A 25,670-nucleotide genomic window follows, 5' to 3' on the forward strand; every position below is an offset into this window, starting at 1 on the left:
GCCTTCTCAGAGAAACACACTTGGCAGTGACACAGGATGCAGCACCTTCAAAGCAATCTGGCAACATTAAAAAATTAAACTTGGAGCTGCAGATTTGGAACACACTGACTGTGATGGGCAGCAACCCAAAGCAATCTCCTGATCACATCCCCAAAACCTGGGTCCCCATGAAGTCTTTTACAAAATCCCAAAGCTTCAAGAAGACAAGCATGTGCTGTGGTAGTCGAGATGTATTCCTCACTGCAGCAGTTTCTAGAAGTTTCTCAGGGAAGGAGCAAAACATTGTATTTATCACAAATGTTCTGTCCAGAGGGAACATTGCCCTGAGTGTCCCCAATACTTTCTCACTAACAAACCAGCTCAAGCTGGCAAGAGCGAAAAAAAGGGGAGCTGCAGTGCTGACAAGGTGACAAGCCACCTCAGTGGTGACAAGGTGACAAGCCACCTCAGTGGGGACAAGGGGACAAGCCACCTCAGTGGGTGCTAACACCACACTGCACTGAGACCTGCTTGGAGGGAGTGCTGGCAGCAACGTGACACTAATAAGACACTGCACATTGTCTGTCCCAGACCCAAATCACTGCTCTGACCCTGGGAAATGTTTGGAAAACGTAAATTAGATTAATTTAAATTAGATATTAGGAAGAAATTCTTTGGTGTGAGGGTGGTGAGACAGTGTCCCATGTTGCCCAGAGAAGCTGTGGCTGCTCCTCCCTGGAAGTGTTGAAGGCCAGGTTGGATGAGGCTTTGAGCAACCTGGTCTAGTGGAAGGTGTCCCTGCTGCTGGCAGGGGGGTTGGGACTGGATGAGCTTTAAGGTCCCTCCCAATCCAAACCAGTCTGGGATTCTGGGATTCTATGATAAATACAGCTTCCCTGGGCACTGAGGAAGCCAGTCTGCAGAACTGACAGTGATTTTGGGGACTTCTAACCCAGAAATCAGCAGTGACACAATATGAACAGGCAAAACAATGTCGTGGAGTGGTGCTTTTCTGATTTCTGCAGCTTTTCAACTCTGATGAATCCTGAAGAGGAGCTGGTGAGAGGAGACGACGCCAAGGCCCGTACGAATCAGTTGTGCTATAAACCTTTGGGAGGCAGATCACAGCTACGGCAGCTCGACGATACTTCACTGCGGGCCAAATACTCACACTGCAGCACAGAAATCTGTCACTTTTTCTGATAAGATTTTTCACTTACGTCTTTTCACACATCCAGCAAGATTCCCTGAGCACAAAAGAGCTGCTTACCAGATTCCTTGGCTTTGTTCCTCTCTGCCTCTGTGCTGTTTCTGTCCATCTCCATGCCGCCTGTTAACTGCTTCACTGTCTCCAGCATCTCCCTCCGCTGCTCCTCTTGTGCCTGATTATCCAGCAGCAGCTCTTTACTGCTGCTGCCCCGTAGGAAGGTGTTGGGACGAGAGAGGGAAGGTGGGAGAGGTTTATCATTCTTCTCCCTGCCCGTGCTCCCGCGACTGTGGAACAAAAACACAAGGTTGTGGTAGGAGTAAGCCCTGCTGGCAACACTGGTCATGTTAGAGAAGATACTGGATAGCTTTATAGAAATTGCAGGGGAAAAAAAAAAAACCCACAACTCAAACTCAGTGGGATTTTTGTCTTGACTTTTTACAGTTGTAAAATCAGTTACACAGATTATAATCAAAATTAACTCGAGGTTCAGTGATGCACAAACACAAATATCCAGAGTGGACAGGTAGAGCCAATGCTTCCTAGAGAACACAGGGAAAAGCAATAAAGTCCTTACAGCACCTATTTGATATGGAAAGTGGTGAATTTTATAATGTCAAGGCACTGTTTTACTGTGAAATGGTACGAGTGGTGTATTTTTTTTACCCATTTATTGAAAAATAGTTTCAGAATAGTGACAGTTACCAGCAAGAGGCTGCCCAGAGATGTTGTGGAGTCTCCTGCTCTGGAGATATTCAAAACCTGACTAGACACAATCCTCTGCAACCTGCTCTAGGTGAACTTGCTTTAGCAGGGGGGTTGGACTGGATCATCTCCAGAGGTCACTTCTAACCCTGACCATTCTGTGATTCTTTAACAGGTGACAAGGATCTGTCCTATTTATTATTCTGATAATGAGTAAGACAGGCAAAACAATACCAAAATGGAAAAATCTCCAGGTAAGCAAGAGTTTTAGGTGAAATAGGAGGGAAAACATCAGAGGGACAAACCTAAGGAAACAGTCCAGCAGCTGGTGTGTACTGGAAGGAAGAACCAGTGACATTTTCAACAAACTGTACATTTATAAACCATGTCTAGAGTTAATAAATTATTAAGGGTTAATACATGTTTCATGCTACAAGCTGGAGTGGTTGTAGCTCTGCTGAAATCAGGGTGTGCAAGAGCACTGCGCAACCTTATGTATGCATCGCACGATGGGCAGGCTTGGTCACACCTTGAAGGGTCAGACACAGCCAGAACCTGACTAAATTTCTGAAAGGTTTTAGGCATCTTTTTTTCTGGATAAATAAACCTCCTGACCTGGCTGAATCCACAACCACTGAATCCAATCTGCATACTTAATGATTACAACATTTTCTCCGAAGAGTTTTTTTTTAACCTGTTCTAAACTACCAGCAAACGTATCCTTGAGATAAAGGGTGACTGAAAAGTGAAAACTAAAACATTCACTGTAATGGCTTTAAAAATTAATACCACCTGTCTCTCCTAGAATATGATAAAAGATGCATGTGTTTTAAGTTAGCTCAAAATACATAGGGCAGGAGGGAAAGTCTCAGCCATTCCTGGAAACTCAATGAAATTCTCTCTTTTTTCTGTGTGCTGGTAACTAGAGCAGCAAGTGAAAAGCTCAGTGGAAGGGAAAATCACCAGCAGACCGAAGCTTACCTAGTTAAGGCCCTGCGAGAATCTAATTCTGAGGATGCGGATGAGGCAGATACAGATGAGACTGGAGGCTGCAGTGCAGAAAATCTGTTCAAACTAGTGGCACTTGGTCGTAAGGAGTCTGGGAGATTGTAAAGACAACACAGAGAAGAGTGACAACAAGGTCAGTAGCTGCTGACACCTTGGCATTGCAAAATCATTTAAGCAGTAGCTGGTTTCAAAGTGTTGGGGGGAGAACTGAAGGGGAAGGGTTAGTCCTGCCCAGCTGTAACCCTACTTGCCAGGCAGTCACACACACAGACAAGTGTTCCCACCCAAATCCGCTCTTGGTGAGGATGGCTGGTGGCAAAACAGAGGGTGAGGACCTCCCCTGACTTACCCATCTCGCTTGCCTTTGCTCCACCACTGCTGCCCTTTCCCCAGCTGCCCAACTGGGCTTTAGGCACAAGCTGAATCTTCTCATCTATTGTGGGCTGTAAAACACATCCAGACATACCAACACAAGGTAGGTTTTAATTAGAAATGGGGTATTTTTTGGCAACAATCCTGTACAAATGCACTTTAACACATTTTTGGAAGACACGAGTCAGACATGGAGGATGTATCATAAACGGCCTCTTCCAAAGTGTCAGTGAAACATGTTCACAATGACCAGGAGCTTCTTTTTAGTGGGATCTACAAAACTCAGTAAGGAGGAAAAAGAACAGTGTATCAGCACTTGAAAGATGTTCAATTTGTTTGTGACGAGTAAAACTGTTCTGCCGTCCACATCATCTACCAGTCATGGCTTTGGGGGGAAGCTGCATGGTAACAAACAGAATTCAGAGGGTAAAGAATGACAATAGGTTGCAGAACTTGGAGGGAAAAAGTAGTGGCTGACAAGAAGAGAACATTGATTTTACAATGCTCAGTAGGTGAATTTATTGACAAGGAGGTTGTGACCCCACACATTTCTTTGTATGAGCTCCTCTCTCCTTCCAACAATGCAGCTGTTGTGGAGTGAGTTCTATTTGTACTGTATTTGTACTAAATGGAGTAGAAGGACTTTTCCCAGATGAGCTGTAAGCCCAGACAAAAGCAGGCTGAATCCCTCCTGCTAATTAAGTTTTGGAGTCTTGTTTTATGACTTTCACAAGGAACAAACTGAGCTTGATCTGCAGAAGGGCTACAGTCTGTCCAGGTTCTGCTTTACAGCTCTCCTGGAGAGTGAAATTCAAGGAGAGTGACATTAATTGGGACAAGGGAATGTCTAAGAAACACCTTAATTTATGTGAAAGACAGAGTTCCCCTTGGCGAGAAATCCCAAAGCTATTCTGAAGATCATTAAGAAAGGAGAAATCTCCAAGCTTGCCTAACCTGCAGCCTGAAATAAATGTCCCAAAATCACCACTTCAATGGTAAAATAACAGGAAGAAGCTCATCTGGAGGATGGGTGTGAAAGTTTAACACAGACTGAGGGATGGAAGTGCACCACACAGAACTCCAGAAACACTGTAAAAGCAGACAGGGCTCTGCTCGTACTACTGGAACCTTTAGAGCCTGGAGTGCTGCCACCTGTGATACATCCAGAAGGTTTTGGTTTCAAATTGGATGTGGCATCCTCATTCTACTAAGAGGCAGCGTCAGAACCGGGTCTTGCGATCAGCAGCAAAGGATTTCTATCAGACAGGTATTTGAGACGCCTTCTGTAATAGCCATGTGATGTCCTGCATCACCATCACACACACCACACCCCAGCTCATGTTCTCTTTTCATCATTTAATAAAATGCAGATTTTCCAACTTGGAAAACTTCTAGGTCACTAAAGGGACACTATAAACCTGAGAAAAAGTGTATACCTGCTCCTTTCCCTTAGAACAAGCCAAATAGGAACATTCAGAGGACAACAGAGTCTTCTTTTGTGCTTTATTTATGCACAGTAGTAACTCTGGGGATTTAAAATGTCCCAAAACCCAAATTTTGACCTGTAAATATTATAACGGTCTTTCCTAGACAGATACAGTAAGAGAAGACTTGGGCATTTTAGTTGCTCTGAACGAGTCTTGTGCTGGCACCTACCTTGGTGATTTTAAGGAACTTGGTGGGGTCCAGCACTCTGCTGTTCTTTGCCCCCTGCACAGTGTTCCACCCGCCTTCATCGACCCGCTGGACACCTGCCAGACGACAAACACAACCGCCCTTAGCTCACCCCCGCTGCTCCAGCGACACCCCGGGAGGACGCAGGCGATCGCACCCCGAGTTCAACAGGAGGAGGAAAAGAAGATGGCACGTTTCTGCTAAGCCTCAGCAGAACTCTGTGCAGAAATCATGTCTTTCAGAGTGTTTTTTCAGCCTAAGATGACATAACTAGCTTGCCTGACTTTTATTATTACAAAATAGCCTTGACTTAAAAGATCTCACTCTTTTCAAGGGTTGGTTTTGGCAGTGATTCTTCCTAGTTAGATTTCTCAGTGTGTGTTCTCGTGATCTGGACACAGCTGCACGTGCTGTGTGTTCACAAGCTCACAAGAAGAGCAGACGATGTGTCTTTGCGAACCCAAAGTCACTCTTGTAGCACAGATTTCAGCAGTGTGAGGCTAGTGGAGACACAGAACCAGTCAGGCAGTCTCAAGTTCCTTACCTTCTCCTGATGTCAGTTTTAGGATCATTAAAACAAAGTCTATGTATATTTTCTTTACGCCCTGTTTTCACAACACTTGCATCTGACAACCCTTAGTATTAAAGAATCCCAAAGATGACTTTCTCCTTGCCCTGTTCCGTTCCAGTCTTCATTTTCCCAGTCGTACCAAATTCAGCTTCAGGTAGTGTCAGTTTCAAGGGCTGGTACTAATTTAAGGCAATGCCAAGACACTTTTTCAAAACACCTCACAACTCTAACAGCTAAAGACAACATGGTTACTCTTGAAATTAGATGCCATTCTCTTGAAATTAGATGCTGCTGTACGCAAGAATGGATGGCAAATCTGACTCCTACGTAGGAACTTGTTATAACAGATTTCTGGCAGGCTGTCACAAAATCAAATATGGTTTGCATGAATGTGGAACTCAAGCACTATCGGCCTCTGATTGTTTATTTTAACCCAAGGGATTTGCCCCTGAAATATCCACACAGCCAATCCATGGCAAGTCTGTTCCTTCTCCAGCCTCAGCCAGAATCAGGCCCCAATTCCCTTTGCTCATTACACTTAGGAAAAAAAAAAAAAATCCAGATTTTTAAATTTTATTTGGGATTGCCTCCATGGCCACTGGATGTGAAATGAGTGACAGGAGCAGCCAACTTGGCTTTTACTTTACCCGGTCTCCTCTTCTCTTTGGTCATGAGTTGTTGGACCTTCCTCTGTTCTTCTTGCTCTTCAATCTTGGCTTCTTTATGAATCTGCTCGATGGTCTTTGGGCCCTGGTCTGCTCTCCTTGACACCCAGTTGCACTAGGAAAGAAACAAATACACAAATATTCAGAGATATCTCCAGGAGAGTGTTGTAAATGAGGAAAGGCTGATCTCCTACAAGAACAGGAAGAGAAATTTGGGGTTGTTCAGCCTGGAGAAGAGAAGGCTCCGGGGAGACTTTTCTGTGGCCTCTCAATACTTCAAAGGGCCTATAAATAAGAAAGATGGGGGCACACTTTGTAGCAGGGCCTCTAGTGAGAGGACAAAGGGATGATGACTTTAAACTAAAAGAGGGGAGATTTAGACTGGATGTAGAAGAAATTTTTTACAATGAGGGTGGTGAGACACTGGCCCAGGTTGCCCAGAGAGGAGGTAGAAGCCCCATCCCTGGAAACATTCAGTGCCAGGTTGGATGGGCTCTGAGCAACCTGATCTGGTTGAAGATGTCCCTGTCACTGCAGGGGGGTTGGACCAGGTGACCTTGAAAGGTCCCTTCCAGGCGAAACTGTTCAATGCTTCTATGAAATGGGGTATTTTGAACACTGAGAACGAGGCCTAATCCTTCCATTCTTGTAATGTCCCCTGAGAGAATGGGGAAAATTTTGTGGTGCTGGGTGACTTTCTGGACACAGATATCCCAGCACCACAGGACAAAGCTATATACTCTGGTACACAGACTGTGGTATAAGTTTTGGTGTAGGGGCTGCAGTGAAGAGCTGGCTTTGTAGGAGCATGACTGAATTAAAACTATTTTAACCCCTAGCACCCTGCACATTCCCAGCTTTCCAGTCTTTCTAGGTTCAGAAGAAAGAGAAGGAGTATAGGGAGGCTGCTGTCACTCTCTATCTCTTTATTACTGACATTGTTCCTTGGAGCCCTTCCTCCAAGCTTGAGTCAAAAAATGAGACCCTGAAAATCAAGAAGGAAGAAGCGATTGTGTTTTATCTGGAGATGGTGCTTTGCCACTCTAGGGATCGTGACGGCTGAGACAGGAATCCAGCAGAGAGAGGTGGAGCTGTCTCTTCACAAAACATTTCCACTGCTTGATGTGTCTATTCAACCATACACTACACAGATCCATCCATCCCCAGAATAACCAGACAGTCTCTTGATCTTGCTACAACCTCATTACAACTTTCGGGGTAATTATCTTTGCGTACCCTGCAGTCAAAATGGTGACTTCAGCCTCCACAAAACCCCAAACCAGCTTCAAAACAGCTATTTGAGGTCTGAGTAAAACCCGCTCAGGACTTGAGTCAAGCGCTGTCTCGTGGCTAAAGCCACGCTGCTATCAGCACCTACATGGGTGAAACTCCAGCTGCTGGGGAAGGTTTGTGCAAGCTCCAGTCGTGCCTTTAACCATGCAGGGTAGAGACAGCCTCCACTGTATGAGACTCCAGCTCTAACACCTGGGAAAATGGTTCAAAACTATTGCTTGATTACAACAGGGGCAGGTCCTGGTCTGCACTGTACGTGCACTTATCTGCACCAGGTTATTAATTTTTTAAATTTAGTCTGGACCCACCATCCTCACGCTCTGATGGAGCACAGGCTCCATTTACTTTTGTCTGCACAACATGGCCAGCACATGACCAGCAGTCACCAGCAATCCAGGCTAATATAGAACCATCTTTCTATGAGATCCATGAAAAAGAGTCCTCATGATTTTTACAGCCGCACTAACCACTCCCCCCACTCCTGGGGTATGCACCTCAGAGCACTTTGGTCCCATCAGCACAAGTAAGTGCATGGAAAAGAAGACAGTTGAGCAACGTGACTGACAGAGACAAGCACAGGGGATGCTGTGAGGAAAAAAACCACGCAAAACCTCTCCTGTGAAAGGAGCTCAGGCGTGTCTGCCGCACTGGGGCTGGACTAGCGGCACGAGCCGCTGCGGGCGCACGTCTAACATGAAGCAGAACCAAAACACCTGAGACAAGCAGTTTGCCTGCTTACCAACCTTGGCCTTCACTAAGGCAACATGGAGAGATTTTTTGTCTTTAAACAGCCAGACTTTTGGGATAAGGGGTGCAGACCTCCTCCTCACATCCCACTTCTGCTGTAAATACTTTAAATCCTTTTACATGAGAGCTCTTCCAGCCCGGACGTGAAAAGGAACATGCTCTTTTACTTACTGGAGTTGGTACCTACCAGCCTTAGGTCTATTACATCCTGAAGCATGAACCTAATCCTTGAAGATGTTTTTCTTTCTTTCACAATCTTCTCCATCTGATTAAAATACTGGTCCATGCGAGGCTACACAAGAGAAACATCATCATCAATGTGGTTTGGAAGAAAATGAAAATCCTCCCTCAGGTGGGTTCTGCATTACAGCATTTCTCTGCCAGAAACTCATCTGGGGACCCAGAGCTGCTCTCTGGAGAAGCAAGTGTTGGGTCTTGTACATTTTCCCTAGTACTGGATTTGAGTGTGAGCTGTGCAGAATGTGCAGGGCATGAGGCACAAGCCTGCAGGCACCTCCTTCATTTAGCACACGCTTTTTCTGCATTTTCATTACTCAAATAACCTACACCCTCTGCAAGTATATAATAAACTTGCCATCCATTAAAAAAAACCCAACCAAAACAACAAAATCAATGTAGGATTTTTTTCATGGTACAGCTAAGCTGATCTACTGGCTAGCTGCCACCAAAAAGGGGAGCCCTGCTCTGCCTCTGAGCTCTTCCTTTTCATATCAGCACGTGTGCTTAAACCTGAGCCAGAAAAACTGACTCAGGAAACTAAACGGGCATAAAACTGACCCTTGCACACATCATTTCAATGCTTTACCTCCCCGAACTGTCTCAGCCAGGGTCAGGCAAGAGAAGTGGGGGCAGAAGCACTGCCTCTTTCAGCAAGAAGCTGTTTCATGGGCTTTCATACTAGAAATCCCACAAGCTCCTTTTCATCCAAAAAGTTGTGATGTCACAGAATCCAAATCAGAGTTTGCACTAAGACATGAAATGGTATCATCAGAGAAGCCTCCGTTAAGTCCAACTTTGACTCGTCAGGCCCCAAAAGGCTTTTTTTCCCCCCCAAAATGGGGGGTCTGATTGTTTTAAACAAAAAGTTTCAGGGCAGTTTTATGAAATGTTTCCCATTCCCTTCACTAAAATCTAGCTAAACCCTTAAACAAACAAGAAAAACCCTCTTAAAATTTGGTTCTGGCCTTGCCTTGGAAAGTTTCAGCTCTGAGAGCAAAAGTTTCCAAAGTTAGGAATGACGAGGAAAATATTTAAAATGGACTTTGTCCAGAAGCTTTAATTATAACTCTCAGCAACACTTCAGCTTCAATAAAAACACATAATAAAATGTCTACCCCATTAATAGAAAATAAATAAAGGATTTTCACTCAATCTTGATAGAAATAACAGATCACAAAGACAGGACATGGGCAGCTTCTCACAACAGATACATCTACAAGAGTCCCTGCTGCGTGCGTGCTCTATGCTACACGGTGCCATGGCTCGAGGTTGCAGAACCAACCAGTGGACCAAAATGTTGGCTTTTACAGTGTTTCCATGCTCAGAGAGACTGAAACAGCATCCAGGACTCATCCAGCATGACCTCAGCTACTGCTTCGAAGTCAGACTCTGTTTTCTTCCCAAAGCATGTGGAGAAAGTTAATCCCCACTTCTGGTACTTTCAAATCTGCTTCAATAACACACATACTACTGTGGTAACAGCGCAGGGTATTCAGCCTGGGGGATTAGGGGTAAACGACGCTGTTTTGGTCAATGCTCCACAAAATAGTTTGGAAAACTGTTTCCCTATAAGGATCAGGATTGATCCGCTGTGATCCCAGCAATCCAGCGCACTGGAAGGGAACTCCCTTCCCCAAGCAGCTGAAAACAATTAGCTCTGTTTGTTTCCAGAGCTGAATCTGACTGATTTCTGGCAAAATCCTCAAATGCTTTTTCATCCCAAGCTTGGCTTTTGCAGGAGAAGGAGAAGCAGATTGTCTGTGCCAAGAGAAGCTCATGGAGTGCGTCACGCTCTGTGCTACATGTACGTTCATTGGAAAATCAGGAGGAGGATGCTGAAGCGCTGCAGTTGCAAAACAGCTGCTTCATTCCAGCATAGCTGGAGATGATGATGACACAAAATAAATGCATCAGGTTCAGGCAGGGGTTTAAGCCAATTAATGAGTTGGTTTTTTTTAGATTTAACCCAAATAATATATTAAGTGGTAAATTTTGTAGGTAATAAAAACCTTCAGTGGTAAAGAAACAACTTAAATAATATTTTGGAAACTATAAGGTAAGAGGTACGTTCAATTTGGAAAAAGTCAATGTTGAGAATTTCTAGACTGTGTGTTTGGCTGAAATATTTGGAAACAACTAACAGCTGGAAAACACTGTTGAAAATGATACAGAATCTGTTACAGACAAGGGAGCGAGGCCAGGTCATGATGAAACATCCACAGAAAAGTGGATGATTTCCTCATGCTGTACAGAAATTCCTGAGGAAAAAAAATAAGTCCTTAAATAAAAACACCCCACGCCCATTTTTCCATCCCTGCCCAGAAAGCCTCATCTCTCACTCCCAGTCCTGCCCTACCTTTGCTTTCTCAAAGTCCAGGTCCTTGCCAATGGTAGTTAGCAGGCGGCAAAGGCACTCGAGGGACTCCTCATCGTGGTTTTTCAGCAGCTTTACCACGCAGTCATGCATGATAGCCTCCGTCAGCATTTTCAGTTTGAAAAGCTCGCCAATGAATTTTATATTCCCAATGGATCTCCGTCGGGCTTTGTCCTTGGCCTCTTCTAGCTCATCATGGAGCCGTGTCTTCTCCTCTGGCTGTAAAACAGAAAAACAGCTCTAAAAAACCATGTTCACAGGGCACAGAACTCTTCAAAAGACCCAGTTTTACATTTATAGTTGCTGTTGTCCCTGTTTACTCTTTTTCTCCTAAAAAACAAAAAGAGGCTGGTACAAACCCACTAATCAAGGCAAATATTTTTTATTATACTAGGCCAAAGTAACAGAATTAAACTCTCAGCTCCAAAATTCCTCCCAAATCCACTGCCATCTTCAAAAGAGATCACTTTCAGAGGGAGGTCTGAGAATTTATGGGGAAAAATACCACTTACAGTGGTAGCAGCTTCAAGTTCTTTCTGCTTCTTTTCAAAGACGTCGTCGTCAGCCTTGTCCTTTTCAAACTCCTTCTGGCAGCGATTTAACAGCAACTTGCGGAAATTTACTGTGCTCCCAGGTTTGTCTGCCATGGGCACTTTCAGCTGGAGGAGAAGGAAGAAAAACATGAGCAGAAATAGGACTAAACTCTACGTACGAGCGACGTTTCCTATAAGCCATCCATTACATTTTATTATACACTTCACATTCAGCAAGGCAAATCTGCAAGGCTATGACAGTTAAACATCACGTCATGATTTCCAGCGGAGTTTTACATTTCATCTGTAAAGTCACACTCAAAACTTGGCTGACACCACCTCCGCCCAGAGACAGATTACATTTCCATTCACAGGATCCTTTAAAAGGACACACTGCTTAAAAACACTCTTGCTGTGTGCTGAACACTCTAGAGTCGTGCTCCTTCGTTGCATGTCACGAAGGATTGGGGGAAGAAGGGGGTTATTTTGTCACAAATTCACTATCTAAAAACTAGATGTCCCAAGCTTGGCTTGGCACCTTGGGCTCCTTTGAAACAAGAGAGAGAAACTGGACTTTCCAAACGTGACTCATTGTATCTTGTGACCAGGCAGAGCAAAGCGTCCTCAACTCCACACAACGTGACACTCCAAGCAAAGCCTGCAGGCACGGCCAATGAATGTAGAAGAAGAAATCCACTGTGTAAATTATTTTCATTTATGTTCAGAAATTAACAATTAACTCTGCTCTTGCCACGTTTATTTTACTGCCAATCAGTTAACAAAATGCAGAACATTCACCCGTGCAGAGGAATTTCCCATTTGACTTTGGCAGCTCTTACCGTCACAAGACATCTGCACATGTTGGCGTAGGCCACCGAGAAGCTCGGTTCATCGATAGCCTTCTCAAAGACCAGGTCGATGACTCCTTTCAGCCTCTCTTCTGTATCTACCGTCAGGTCTGTCACTTGCTTCATCAGCTGATTGAACATCTGGGGCGTCAGCTTGTTCAAGATGCTTCGTACCTTGCGGAACAGCTCCTGAACAACAGAAAAAAACGTGAGTTTAAGCAGAAATCGAACAGGTGACTTTCAGGAACAATGCATCTTGAAGGTGAACAGAGAAGACATCCTATAAGACCGTCTATGAACTTGAGTTACACAAAGACACACATTTGTGCAGAGTTCAGCTCCAGTCATAGCTCAGCTGATGGCTACCAAAGACCAAGGCTGTGGGACACGACTTATGGAAACATCCAAGTGCTTTTTTTGAAGCTTGACAGAGGCACAAAGCCCTTGCTGTCACCCAACTGAAATATTCTTCTTGATATCAATTTAGCCACGAGATACAAATTAACAGGGAGTGGCCTCCTTCTCCCTCAGCCAGAGGTAATCAACTTCTCCTGTATTTACTTTAAGGCACTATTTTTTTTCCTATGAATGATAATTAGGTCAACAACGCTGCCATTAGCCCCAAGAACAGAATTCCAGTGTCCTTCAAAATGATCCCAACTTATCCTACAAATTACAAGTCTGACCACCAGGCAAACACCTCTGCCCAGAGTGGCTGTCCCATGGAGGAGAAGAAGGGGAGAAAGACACAGAGAAAATGTCAGAGACGGCGCTGTTGGGTTGGGCAGGACAAACTGACAGAGGAACCTCAGTCTTGCTGAGGTTCAGGACAGAAATGTAGTCTAAAAAGGGATGAAAAGCAAGTTCTGTGCTGGAAGTTTTGAGGTTGTTTGCTTTAGAATGGAGACAGAAATATTCTAGTAAAATAGCAATAGGAAAACAATCCTGGAAGAGAGGTAGTAGGTTGTCTGGTGTTCCCTATTTAGACTCACTTAACATACAGGATTGCCATTTAAACTCCAGGTCAAGAATAAACACATGAAAAATAATAAATAAATGAAGGTAGAGGAAAGCTGTGATTCAAACCAGAATTCAAACCAGAATTCATTGCCCTTTTTCACTGTCTTACACAACAGCAAAAGCAAATTACCATCGTCTGTCTGTTACAATCCACTGTACTCAGAAGCGCTTGCTAACGCTCTCACCTGGGTTTTGACATTTTCTGGGTCCTCTGTTTGGTTTTCTCTCTTCAGGCTCGGCTTCCAGGCGTTCTCTGCCTTCTTCAGGTGGACATCTTCCTTCACACACACAGTGATGATCTTCCTGGGCTCCCTCCTCTGGCCTGGCTGAGATCTCCTCGGTCCAACATTCAACAACTAGGACAAAAACATTCCTTGTTATATCCCCTTTTAAACTCACATCTCGATAAAATACTCCAGGGTGCATGCCAACACCTGCTGATGGCAATGCCAACAATCAGCAGCTCCTCCCAGGACTCTGAGGACTCCCTCCAACCCAACCCACTCATCTGGGTTGGTCAGAGGGAACATGAAGACACCAAACATGTTTCTCTCGGACAGCTTTTCCCACAACACATATGGGACGACAACTGCCTACACACATCGGCGATGCTCCGGACACTGCTTAAGTGCTGCAGATCTCAACCCAGAACGGCCTCTTGAAAGCCAGAAACTGCATAACTAAGACTTAAATACACCTGAGCACAGATGTATTTAAGGATTAAATCAGGCCTTACAGGTCTATTTCAAACACACCACCCCAAGCAATTAGGTAATGATAAAAATGTAAAGATCGTGTCAAACAGCCATTTTTTGAGACAGGAATTACATAAAATACACCAAACGGAGCACCAGTGCTGCTCCTGCATTGCAGAAATATGGATCCTAACAGATGTGGGTCAAACTCTTTGTAGTTTCATAGAAGAAAGGGAAACCCAGTACTTTGTTTGAAACAGCCTTAAGCGTTTCTCTGCAATCCTGGACAACTCAATGCTCCTCCTGGTCAAACCAGGTACGAAAAATGCTGAAACCAGGGAATTTTCTATCAGTTGTACAAGTGACAGGGCACAAGACACCCCCAAACTCCCTCTTCATCATCTGGAAGCTTCTGATAAAAGACTAAAGGTACCAAATGTTGTCAGGAAGGTTATTCTTCCCTTGTGTTCTTTCATATTTCTGAACTCATTTATTAGAAACATCCAACCTCAATGTAAAAATTAGCACAGCAGCAAAACTCCCTTATCAAACCCCACTACTTTCCACAGGAGTAATTAATCTCTTCAGTGGACAGTAGGCAACCTCCAGATGAAAGATGGGCCATTTAATACATCTCTTTGTTCAACAAAGGGATTCAATGAGCATCAGAGAGGCAAAACCACCTCAGTTATTCCAACAGCTTCACTGAATACACGGGGAGAGGCTCTTAGCTGGTGCCTCTCATGTCATATATCAGCCTCAAACCCACCTTTGCACAACTGAAAAAGAAAACTCTCCTTAAAGGCAGGAGCTTGGATCTGCAATTTGAACCACTTGGCTTTGATGATGTGAAAGCAAACGAAACATCATCACCATCACTGCTGGAGTTCTTGTTTGGGCTTCATTATGTGATAACAGCAACAGAATAAGATGTTGTCAAGAGACAACGACCTCATGCCGTGAGGTGCTTCCTACACCGAGGCGACGCATGGAAAGACAGCGAAGTGGTGCGGCGTGTTAGCGTGCTGCCCCACCACCTACCAAGACCTGCCTTCAGATCCCGCTGGCACACACAGAAATAACCCATCAGATTTGGTTCTAAAACTTTTTTGGGCGCACACCGTCATCGTAACGCAACCGTACAAATCGACTGCTCCTGAGAAACCAACAGCGCAACGAGCCAGCGAGAATGGGGAGCCCTGACGATGCTTTTGTGTGTTAGATGCCTTCCTAAAATAATTATCAATCCCTCCCTACGACCCCTCTCCACTCCCACCCAGAGCCCTTGATCGACACCGGTATGTCACAGCAAAGTCTGCTCAGCAGCCCTGCCTTGAGACATCCACCTCTGGTTTTATGCAATTTCTCACAGTATTGCTGCCCAGGTTCTAACCACGCTGCAAACCTGTGGCCGTGGAAAGAAGAACTTTCCCTCCAGCTGAAAAACCAGACAATAATGCAACAGAAAACCAGCCGGTTTCAGCCACGCACGCTAGACCTCATTACACACCTCCTTGCCCACAGAAAGCTTGGTAACCAGAGCCAGACTGGCAGCGTGCCCTGAACATCAAAATGTTTGGGCTCATTTCTCCCAGGAACACAGGCAAAGCCAACGAAAGGTAACCCATGGCTGCCCCATCTCATGCAGAGACAGCTCTGGTCTGACAGACCCTTCCCACCGCGGCCAGGCTGTAACGGTGAGGACAGAGCCGCACAGGCACGGCCCTTCCTCGGGTACGGGTCCAGGCAAAGCCGAAGCACTGGCTTTCAGAGCAAACGCACCTCCCTCCCTAAAGGAGGTGACCATTTCCCTTGAAAAAGTGACGGATGCAAGGAGCACTCGCACATCTCCTGAGTATCAGCACATTACAGGTCACAGCCTCCTCAAAGCCAGTTGCCATCAAGACCTTTAAGTGCATTAACAGACCAAAGGCTTTCTTTAAGACTGTATTTTTTTTTAATATCTGTGAATAAACTTGGTTCAAGCTGTTTAATTAGGTTTTAAAAGCAGCAAACAGAAGCCTCCTTTGAATGTATAATAAAATAATTTATGGATCAAACTTTTAACAGAAAAAATCTGGAGGTTTTTGGTTCCAAATTTACAAAGCAGCAAGTTTAAGAGGTGCTTGAGCTCATGCCCGGCCTCCTTTTTGTAATCCAGTCCAAGTAAATAATAAGGGTTCTGTAGCACCTGTGATTACAGCACTACAGCTCACACTGAAATAGTATTTTCCAACAAAGGCATGGAGGAGCGCTTACCAGATGTTCCTACATTAATCTGAATTATTTGTCTTCTGGATGAAGAGGGAGAAAAAAGGAAAGCAGAAAGAAAACAGGGATGAGCTTCCTGCAGAGGAGCCAAAAACTCACAGCAACACAGCACGACCTGGTGCTCTCTCTCACAGTCCACGTCCACTCTGAGGACACAAGTCATGGTAACGCTCTAAGAAACATCCAAGAAACTAAAGAACTGCTTCTCCCTCCTGCAACAGGCTTTGCATGCAGAAGGTGAAGTTGAGATCAGATATGAGGAGCAACTCTGCCTTCTGGGGAAGCAGAAAAATCGAGGCGATTCGAGTTTCCATCACCTCTCAGGAAGGACAGAAGCAGACGCATCCTCCCTCGGTGCGCGGGGACGGACTGATCCTCTCCAACCTTGTTTCCCTGTCTTTGCATCTCGTAACCGGCTGCACCCATCTAACTCCTCATCTACATCCAGAAGCGTTTACAAGCCGTATTTTATTCCTGTGCAATCACACCCCTTGTGTTGTTCGATGCGACATTCGTTAGTTCTAAAAATAGTCACACGAGACTTTTAAGCGATAAAGAAGGAAATCAAGACAAAAGCCAAGGAAGCAAAACAAAAAGATTCTCAACGTGCTGAAAGCTTGTTAGCGCTGAGCTGCTCGACGTTATTTCGAGGGCAAGGAATAGGCAGTGGGGGGGTTTAATGGTTTATGGGCATGGCCTGTTGCAGAGGTGGAATGACCGAGTGGACAGACAGCCGTACACGCAGATTTATTTGAATTTTTTTTTGCCATGCTTTACGAGAAGATAACGTCTGATTTTGCTCGGGGCTGAAAAACCCTCTCATCCTATAACTGCTGCCATCACAGGCCAGCAGGGCTGGTTCGATAACGTTAAACCTTCCAACCCTCCTCAAGAAAAAAAACCCGCAAAGAAAGGCTCTGTACTCTGTAAAGGCGCAAATGTAAGATGTATGTTATGTGCTGAATGCTCCAAATGAACGGGGTAAGCGGGACTTACCTTTTCTCCCCCTTTCCACAGGTCTGCAAAGTGCAGACCCCTCGCGGATCCCGCTCAGGCCAACGTCCCAGCATGCCCTCAGCTGGTGATGTCCCACCCACCACTGAAGACTGCCTAGAGGGGTACAATGCAAGTCTTGTTTCGTTTTTTTTTTAAACAATGTTGCACCTTTTTGTAAAGTTTTCTGCCGGTCTTTCTTTTATCAACAGTGGGCGTTAGGGAAAAAGACAACTCTACAAAAAGGTGCAAAGATTCGGGAGGGAAAGGGGGGGATTTGGCTTACCCCTATCGGCAGGTTCCTCAATGGTGGGTGAGGCGAGACCAAGAGAGGGCATGCTGGGGAACCGCACCGAGCCAGGGAAGGCAATCCAGGGTTGCTCTGCACTTTGCAGGCCTGCAGAAAGAGAAAGAGCGACAGGGACGTTACCAAGATGCCGAGAGGTTGGGGACATTCAGCGCACGAAAGGAGAGAAGGCGCCGGAGTACAACCTGCAAGTCCTAAATATAGGAAGCGATGTCGACCTCAAACGGCATCGAGGTTTCGAGACTGGGTGGTGCTCCGAGAGAAACCGCGACACTGAAGCTACTCCAAGACACGGACACACGGCCCAGAATCGAGGCACCGGATCGCTCTCAAACCAGAAACATTACATCAACTCAAAATCGCCAGGTTTGACTCCGAGCCTCCTGGAAATTTGCACACTTGGAAGTGAAGGTTATTTAAGTGAACTCTTCTGAAACCAGCGGTTTTGAAAGATAAATTATGGTTATGTCATTAGATGTAATGGATACATTGGATATCTCTTGATAGACAGGTGAAAAATCAATGACTGCACCTAATAGTGGCAGCCTCCATCCTCCAGCTGCGGCTGACCGGGCGGCACCGTGCTGGGGGCACCCTCACCCCAAGAACGAGGGACACAAAAGGGAATAAGGAAGAATTCAGAGAAGGATTTCAGAGTTTGGGCAAAGCCAGATACAGGGAAAAGAAGAGGAGGTGAAAGGAAAACAGTGGGAAAAGGCAGGAAAACAAGGAATGAAGTGACCAAAGCAAAGCAACATGTGGAAGCACAGAGAAAGCAAGAACATACACAGGCATCTTTTTTTTTGGTTAGTAAAATCTATTTGTTCTATTGGCGTGGTTTATAAAATAGACCCCTGCGACGACACACGCTGACGCCGGGTCGTTGTACGAGAAACGTGCATTCGCACGCGTGCGACTGCCAAGTCCTCAGCGTGGAAACACGTTTCCACACCTCTCACATGGGGAGAAGGGGATCAAATCCATTTAGGACCAATACATACCAGTTAAAAACATCTGCAATATTTTTCTAATTCGCCTACATTTTGACAGCCAAGAAAACATCACCTGACACAAAACAACCTGACAAAACCAGAACCACCGGAGCATAAGCAAAAGCATGAGGATGGACTTCACCAGTGCTAAAGTCAGTTTTTAAATTAGCAAGTTGGGGTAAACTCACACTTCCAGGTACATTCCTTCCACCGGAGGTTTGCCTCCCAAAATCAGCAAAGGCTGGTGTGAAATCTGGTCCTCGAGGCAATATCCGAGGGTCCAGAGTTCTCAGTGGCAATTTGGGCTGATTGACCTGCATCGTGGAGCAGAACAAACAAACAGGATCTGTTCAGCTGCTGCTGCAGCTACCACAGCTCATGCAAGTCTGCAGACAACCTCTGCTAAACCATAACAGTCATATTTAATATCCAAATTAATGCTTTTAACAAACTGTACAAGTTTTTTTGCATCCACGCTTACACTAAAAATACGCATTTAATTTAAAAGACATCTTCTGCAGGTGACTAGTGAGCAAATAGGTGGAGATCAGAAACATTTCAAGGCTGAACATGACTTATGGCAGCATGGGCCCATCTTCTGCAAAATGAATGTGATAGTCTTGGTTCAGGATCACAAAACTGCCACCTCCCTTCAAACAAATGTCTTTTGTGTTAACGAGACAGAGAGCTGGCTGAGCAAAGGAAGCTCAAAAGCAGAGAGCGGCGAGAAGCAATCACAGAAAACTAGTAGGTGGATGAAATTGTTTTGGGAACAAAGCTGAGTTTTACAATTTGCCTGGGTATGAAATTCAGAGTGGAAATGTTTCTGCACACGAGAATCACCTATATCCTGATCTGTGCTTGAATCTTAAGAGCAAGTCTGTAGTGGTTATATCCAAATGAATGAACTACATAGTTCTAACTGAGATGGGAATAAGGTCTCGGTGTCAGCACTTCAGAAATAACAAGGATTTCAATAAACGCAGACACAGAGCGGAGAAAATCACATCTGTAATAAGGCTGAATAGAAATCACAAAACTTTGAGAGTCAAGGTTTTAAAGATCTTTTATTAGATCAGCTTATAAACAAAAAAAAAAAAAAGAAGAGTTTGCCCAAAAGCTTGCCTATGCTTTCTAACCACAGAATTGTCTCTCGCTCAGTCTTGCTTTGCCTATAGCCCTCCATGCCAGTATAATTTCAAATTTTAATAACAACCCACTATGACTTAATGCAGACAGAGCCCATTAAAAATACTCCTGCTTTTAAATGATCTGTGTGCACATTCATTAGTCATCAACGCCTCTATCTGAAGAGTTTTGTGATGTAACGTCAGCCAAATATTTCCCCTTCCCAACCCAAGTCTGCATCGAAAGGGTCAAGGAATAAAACATGCATGAGGCATCTTTAGTTATATTAAAAAAAACCCTGCACTTACCTGTTTTATCGGCTCTCCTCTCACCTTGTCCAGAACCACATCGCTTATGGGAGGCAGCCCCTCCGGCTTCTGGATACAGGCAGGCATGAACTGGAAATCCAGTAAGAATTCCCGGTCGTACTGCTTCTTCCCCTCCGGGTCCAGGGGTTTCCACTGCTCTATAAGGAGAGAAGGTGCCTGAGATTCATAGGTAACAAAAACCTCCGCTTTCCAAGATGCGTTCTGGGTAAATCCAAAGGGAAGAGATGGCTACAGTTGCTTGGGAAATTTTAATTTCACTGTATTTTAATTCTGAAGGCAGCGAGGAGAGGAATACACATCGCGTTAAGGGAACGTAAACAATGGGGAGCATATAGCCAACTCCAGCAGCAACCACATACGGAACTCATCACCAATTCCAGTTTTAACTCACATCATCTCATTTTAACTCTGACTTTCTCTCGTGGGATATGATGAAATGGGGATAATTCCCAGTTTCTAGGTGAAAATGCAAAAGTTGAAGCAGCTGGTTTTGTGTAAAAGGGAGTGATAAATGCAGAGCAGAGGAGAATACTGTGTAGAACAAAAATATCCTTTGAAAATGTGAAAACACCAAGCCTTTCACAACCCATGTTGGACATAACAGTGGGAACCAAAAGAAAATGCACAACCAGAGGCCACACTAAGAATTACAACTTTTCACTCATTTTTAAGAGGGTTTTCTGGGCAGAACTGCGGTGCAGAGGACCTTGCCTGATGCGAATCAAAACATAAACCTCCAGCCATTTCAGCGCAAGGCAAATGAGCATCTGGTAGCCTGGAGACAGGATTTTCTTTGCTGGCCACACAGTTTGTTTGAAGTCAGAAAAGAAAACACAGAGTGGCTCAGCAGCCAGCTTGACTAGTCAGGCCCCAGCGCGGGCGGCACGTTTTTATCTGAAGAAAAACATCTGTACAAGTCGCTGCTTTTGTATTTCACTCACGCCAAATGGCGCCGCTCTGCGTTCATCCAGCCTTAACCAACCTGCAAAGATTTTCTATTAGTTCTTTATTTCAACCCCTGATCAGCAGCTTTAGGTCTCTCGGTTCTCACCATTCTCATCCCTGCAGAGGCCACAAACAGGAACTTATTTCAAGCGATGGGTTTTAATAAGTGGGAATGAAAATACACAAAAGTAATTACAGTTTTTAGCTCTTTTGTGGTTTTTTTCTAAAGAGCTTTGGGATAAAAAGGTGCAAAAAAATAGTTTGGCTGCCTAGCTGTGTCCCAGCCAGAATTCCCGGCCAGCTGCCTATATGCTGTGCCACATTACCCTTCATTTATCATGGAAAAGTACCGACAGCAACGAGAAATAGTTTATATGTTATATATTTCCTTCTCCTGGAAAGATCTTAACAAGCTGTTCTAACGTGAAAAGCAGCTGGGCAGCATCACAGGCAGGCTTTCAGGATCCCAGCGAGGGGAAGAGACTGGGATACAACACACAATTCCTCCTACAGTCAACCAAAAGGCAAAAATCCCCTTTTTTTTAGAAAGAGCAGAGCTGAAATGGAGGATTATTTTGCAGCACACAAGTCCCATGCGTGTTGCTTTCCAAGGGATCAACCCAACCCCTTCAGCTGAGCAAAAGGATGTCAAGCCCCAACCAGGATAGTTCTGATTGCATCGAGTGCTCCGGTGAGACAGCTGATGAATTATGGATTAACTTCAAGATGTGCTTAACTAATGAGCTGGTAAGCTACCATAAGTGTGTGGTAAACTACCAAGAGGCCTCTACATTTTCTCCTAATGCTATGATACCGCCAAATTAATAAAAGAAAAGCAACTCAGGTCTTTGTCAGAACAAAGCAGCGCTGAAATAACAACTGCAGAGTAATTATTTAACAGTGCTGCTCCTTCCCAATACCTTGTCCAGGCTCTCATGGTCCTTCCTTATTTTGTTTTATACTCTTTTAATTTCCGAGCTCTTAAGAAAATGACTAATTTATTTGGAAGGAGCTTCACCTGAATAGGAAATGGCTTAAAAATTGGAAGCAATTGAGAAGTAACTTAGTCTCAAGGTCTATCTTAATGAGGTGAATTAATATGGGTTCAGGTCTAAAAATTAAATATCTTAATAAATAACAAAAATACCCCTTAGGTAGGTTATATTCAGTGCTAACCAGCAACAAAAGGACTGTATCCTGTGAGCCCACACTTGAATTATTTTATCAAAAGAACTGCATGCTCACAGTTCAATAGCAGAGCCGGGACTGAAAACCACACACTGTTCTTTTCTTTTCCTTACTCTTCTAGATATCTGAAGATCTATGCAACTGTTTAGCCAGGAAATTAAATCTATATAAACACATATACTTGTGTTGAGTACCCAGTCAGAACTTTCAGATCTCTTATTTAAGAAGGATGGTCGTTTATACGGAATTTCCTGGATTGTTCTCAGCTGTCGATGACGGAGGAACCAATTCAATGCCATTTCCACTCTGCTGCAGCCAACATTCCCATGTGCAATAAATTCAAGGAATCAGGGATTTTCTCTTTTCTTCATTACCACCAGCAAAAGAAAACCAAATTTCCTCTCATGGTCCCCGAGAAGGTCTCTCAGAGCCTGTTGGTTAGTGGATCCCGGCAGAGCTGGGCAAGATGAAACCCTGTTCCCTCTTCCAGCCCCACTGGAAACATCCTTCTTTCCGTGGGGAGGATGCAAAGGGCACGTGCAGCCCTTAAAGGAGGGAAACACAAAACCAAGAGTCTGAAACAGGATTTACCTGGTTTATACTGGTACACTGGTCCTTCGCTGGAGCTCTCTGTGCAGCCTGAGTTTGCATCAGTTCCTTCTCCCTCTGAAACACTCTCAGCACCATTCCGGACAGGTTCTGCTTCCTGCTCTCCATTTTCTTCCACAGGTTTTGTTTTTTTAAGCTCAGAGGAGTCTCTCTCCAGTTGAAATCCATGGCTCATTTTCTCCTGTTCAGATTCAAGTACTTTGTCACCTGAAAGTTCTTCTTCTACTTTAGGCTGTAAGCACAGATGGAAACACAGAGGTTACGTTAAAAACACCCTGCCAAAATTCAAAGCACGTGAAACGGCTCTTCATTTATTCATAGGACATTTTTGCACGTAACAGGAATACATATACATCTTAAACAGCAACACAGAGATCTGGAACAACACACGGAACAACCAGATGATATATCGGATCCCTCCTGGAGAAAACCCCCCGATAATTAACAGTGCAACCGGAAAGCCTTAGTGCTGCCGGTGAAATCCCCAGGAGCTATTGGAATTGGATGGAAGGAACTGTTAATAGCACGACAGCCATGAGGAATCCCAGCCTGGAAAGACAACCTCGCTCTTCCCCTCTCCTGTTCCTCACCAGCTACTTTAAAGGGAATGCTGCACTCATTTTTGGGGATCCTTCCTTTAAATGGACGCTGCTAACTGGAGCAGAACCCAAGAAAGAAGATAATGTGACATCCAGCCACAATTTCAGCATCTTGGTTTCAGGAAAAAGCATCAATAGTATCCCTGGCTGTTAACTTTAGAGCTCTCCAAGGACACAGCCTTATTCTGCATTCAGAGGAGGCCTTAGGAACCTGCTTCTCCTGGGAGAAACCCCAACACATCTAAGCATTAAACAAAGGCAAGACTTAATTGAGGATGCTCTGGAAGAGGCTCTCCATCCTTTCACCTCTCTACCTCAGGGCACTGCATCCTAAAATGCTTTTTGCAGATTTTTCAAGGGAATACTCTAAAAAATCAGCTTTGGTGAAAATGGTGAGTAGTTCAGAGACAAGACTCCTCCGATAAATGACAAAGAAAGTGTTGGGAGAGTATAAACTTCCCAGCTTAGCCCAGCAACATCCATCTCTGGTTTGGAAACAAGCACAGGGATGCTTTTAATTTCCTTGGATTAGTGGTATCTTCCACATGAGCATTTTAAGCATCTATTCCTCCAAAAACAGAGGGGAAAACACTTCTATACCGTTCATAAATGAGCCTATCTGCTGCTTCGGTGGAGAAACCGCAAACGCTTACACACAGGATGAAGTACCGTCCACTAGACTCCAGATTTACTCACCAACAACACGCTTTTATTTTTTCTTTATAAAGTTCAACCACGTTTGTGGTGAAGGAAAGTTGTGGAGGAAATAGCAGAGGAATAATAATTGAAGAAAAAAATTTGGAAGCGACGCTCCTCTGCGTCACATCTGGCCAACATCAGGTTTTATATATGCACAGCACAGCCTGACTTTTTACATTTTGACTCTCTCAACCCCTCTGTCATCTACTCTAACCCCAATTTTACCCGGGATATTAAACAAAGAGGTTCCTCCTGCAATATCCCTACCAGAACGGCAGCAAGGGAGATTTCTGTTTCTCATCTAATCACTGTTGAGGTGGTTTTGCTTGAAAACTTCAACGTTCTCCTTTCCCAGCTTCTCCATCAGGTGGTCACCCAGAAAATTTAACCTTCAGCCGTGACATCACAATGACATCACTGTATAGCAGCAGAACCTGCCAATTATCACCACAGTGGCCTGGGACCCAAACAGGGCAGTGCTGAGGGATTTAAACCCACCTTTATCTCATCCTTTACTGGAAGGACAAGAGTTACATGTTCTTGAACGTTGGGAGTCATTAAATTAGGGAAGGGAAAAAAACCAAAGAGCTTCAACAGGGAATAGACTAAAACGCTGAAGAATATCATAGAATGGTTTGGGTTGGAAGGGACCTTAAAGCTCATCCAGGCCCAACCCCCCTGCCAGCAGCAGGGACACCTTCCACTAGACCAGGTTGCTCAAAGCCTCATCCAGCCTGGCCTTCAACACTTCCAGGGAGGGGGCATCTACAACTTCCTTGGGCAACCTGTTCCAGTGTCTCACCACCCTCACAGTGAAGAACTTCTTCCTAATATCTCATCTAAACCTCCCCTCTTTCAGCTTAAACCCATTTCTCCTTGTTTTGTCATTAACTGCCCTTATGAAAAGTCCTTCCCCAGCTTTCTTGGAGCCCCTTCAGGTACTGGGAGGCCGCTATAAGATCTCCCCGGAGCCTTCTCTTCTCCAGGCTGAACAGCCCCAACTCTCTCAGCCTGTCCTCGTAGGAGAGGTGCTCCAGCCCAGTTCTCCTGCCAAAAAAAGTCTGCTTTGGATCCTTGTGAGACAACCAGGAAGCAACGTGTCTAAAATACAGTTTAAAGAGAGTGATATCACCATTAAATTTGGATAAAGCAAGACCGTGGCGCTCTCTTACCTCTGTTTCCACCTCTATCACCTCCTCAGTGGCTTGGGTCTGGTCTTTTGGTTTCTTCCACGTCTTTGGTGCAGTTACAGTTGTTTGGGCTGCAACAGAAGCGTACATCTATTACAACACTAAATTATACAGAGCGAACGTGGCCGTGGGCGATGCGCTTCGCTCTCCTGTGCTGGTTTTACACACAGGGAAATGCAGCAGTCGCAGCCGTGCGGAGGATTCAGCGCGATGTAACCACTCTTGGTTTCGATGCGGTACTAACGCCATCGTTAGCGTGACGGTAAAACACGGTAATTTACTTTACAAGTTGCTCACTCAAGCTCAAAATGGTACTTGTGATAACAAGAAATTTATTACCAACATATAAGGATCAAAAGGAAACCTCAAGAAAGTGATTTTCTTTTTTTTTTTTTTGAAAGCTCAAGTATTGGCCAGGAGTGAAGGTTGCTCTCAACACATTTGTTCAAGGAATATTACAATATCATTCTAATATTAACCATAAACCGT

General features: G+C 44.6%; 1 protein-coding gene across 1 annotated transcript in view; it reads right to left on the minus strand.

Annotated features, from left to right (window-relative positions):
* Window positions 1–25,670, minus strand: part of EIF4G3 (eukaryotic translation initiation factor 4 gamma 3) — a 79,605-nt gene that overhangs the window by 14,878 nt on the left and 39,057 nt on the right. Inside the window, exons 11-25 of the mRNA XM_029084880.1 lie at window positions 25,164–25,252; window positions 22,676–22,925; window positions 19,931–20,088; window positions 18,683–18,808; window positions 17,482–17,592; window positions 13,422–13,592; window positions 12,208–12,405; window positions 11,348–11,494; window positions 10,818–11,054; window positions 8,409–8,513; window positions 6,164–6,296; window positions 4,928–5,022; window positions 3,249–3,342; window positions 2,873–2,990; window positions 1,250–1,473 (exon numbers count right to left, since the gene is read on the minus strand). Coding sequence (XP_028940713.1) covers window positions 1,250–1,473; window positions 2,873–2,990; window positions 3,249–3,342; window positions 4,928–5,022; window positions 6,164–6,296; window positions 8,409–8,513; window positions 10,818–11,054; window positions 11,348–11,494; window positions 12,208–12,405; window positions 13,422–13,592; window positions 17,482–17,592; window positions 18,683–18,808; window positions 19,931–20,088; window positions 22,676–22,925; window positions 25,164–25,252 — 2,256 coding nt within the window. The remainder of the gene's footprint in view (window positions 1–1,249; window positions 1,474–2,872; window positions 2,991–3,248; window positions 3,343–4,927; window positions 5,023–6,163; window positions 6,297–8,408; window positions 8,514–10,817; window positions 11,055–11,347; window positions 11,495–12,207; window positions 12,406–13,421; window positions 13,593–17,481; window positions 17,593–18,682; window positions 18,809–19,930; window positions 20,089–22,675; window positions 22,926–25,163; window positions 25,253–25,670) is intronic.

Source organism: Antrostomus carolinensis, unplaced genomic scaffold, assembly GCF_000700745.2.
Source record: "Antrostomus carolinensis isolate BGI_N321 unplaced genomic scaffold, ASM70074v2 scaffold11735, whole genome shotgun sequence".
Lineage (NCBI taxonomy): Eukaryota > Metazoa > Chordata > Aves > Caprimulgiformes > Caprimulgidae > Antrostomus > Antrostomus carolinensis.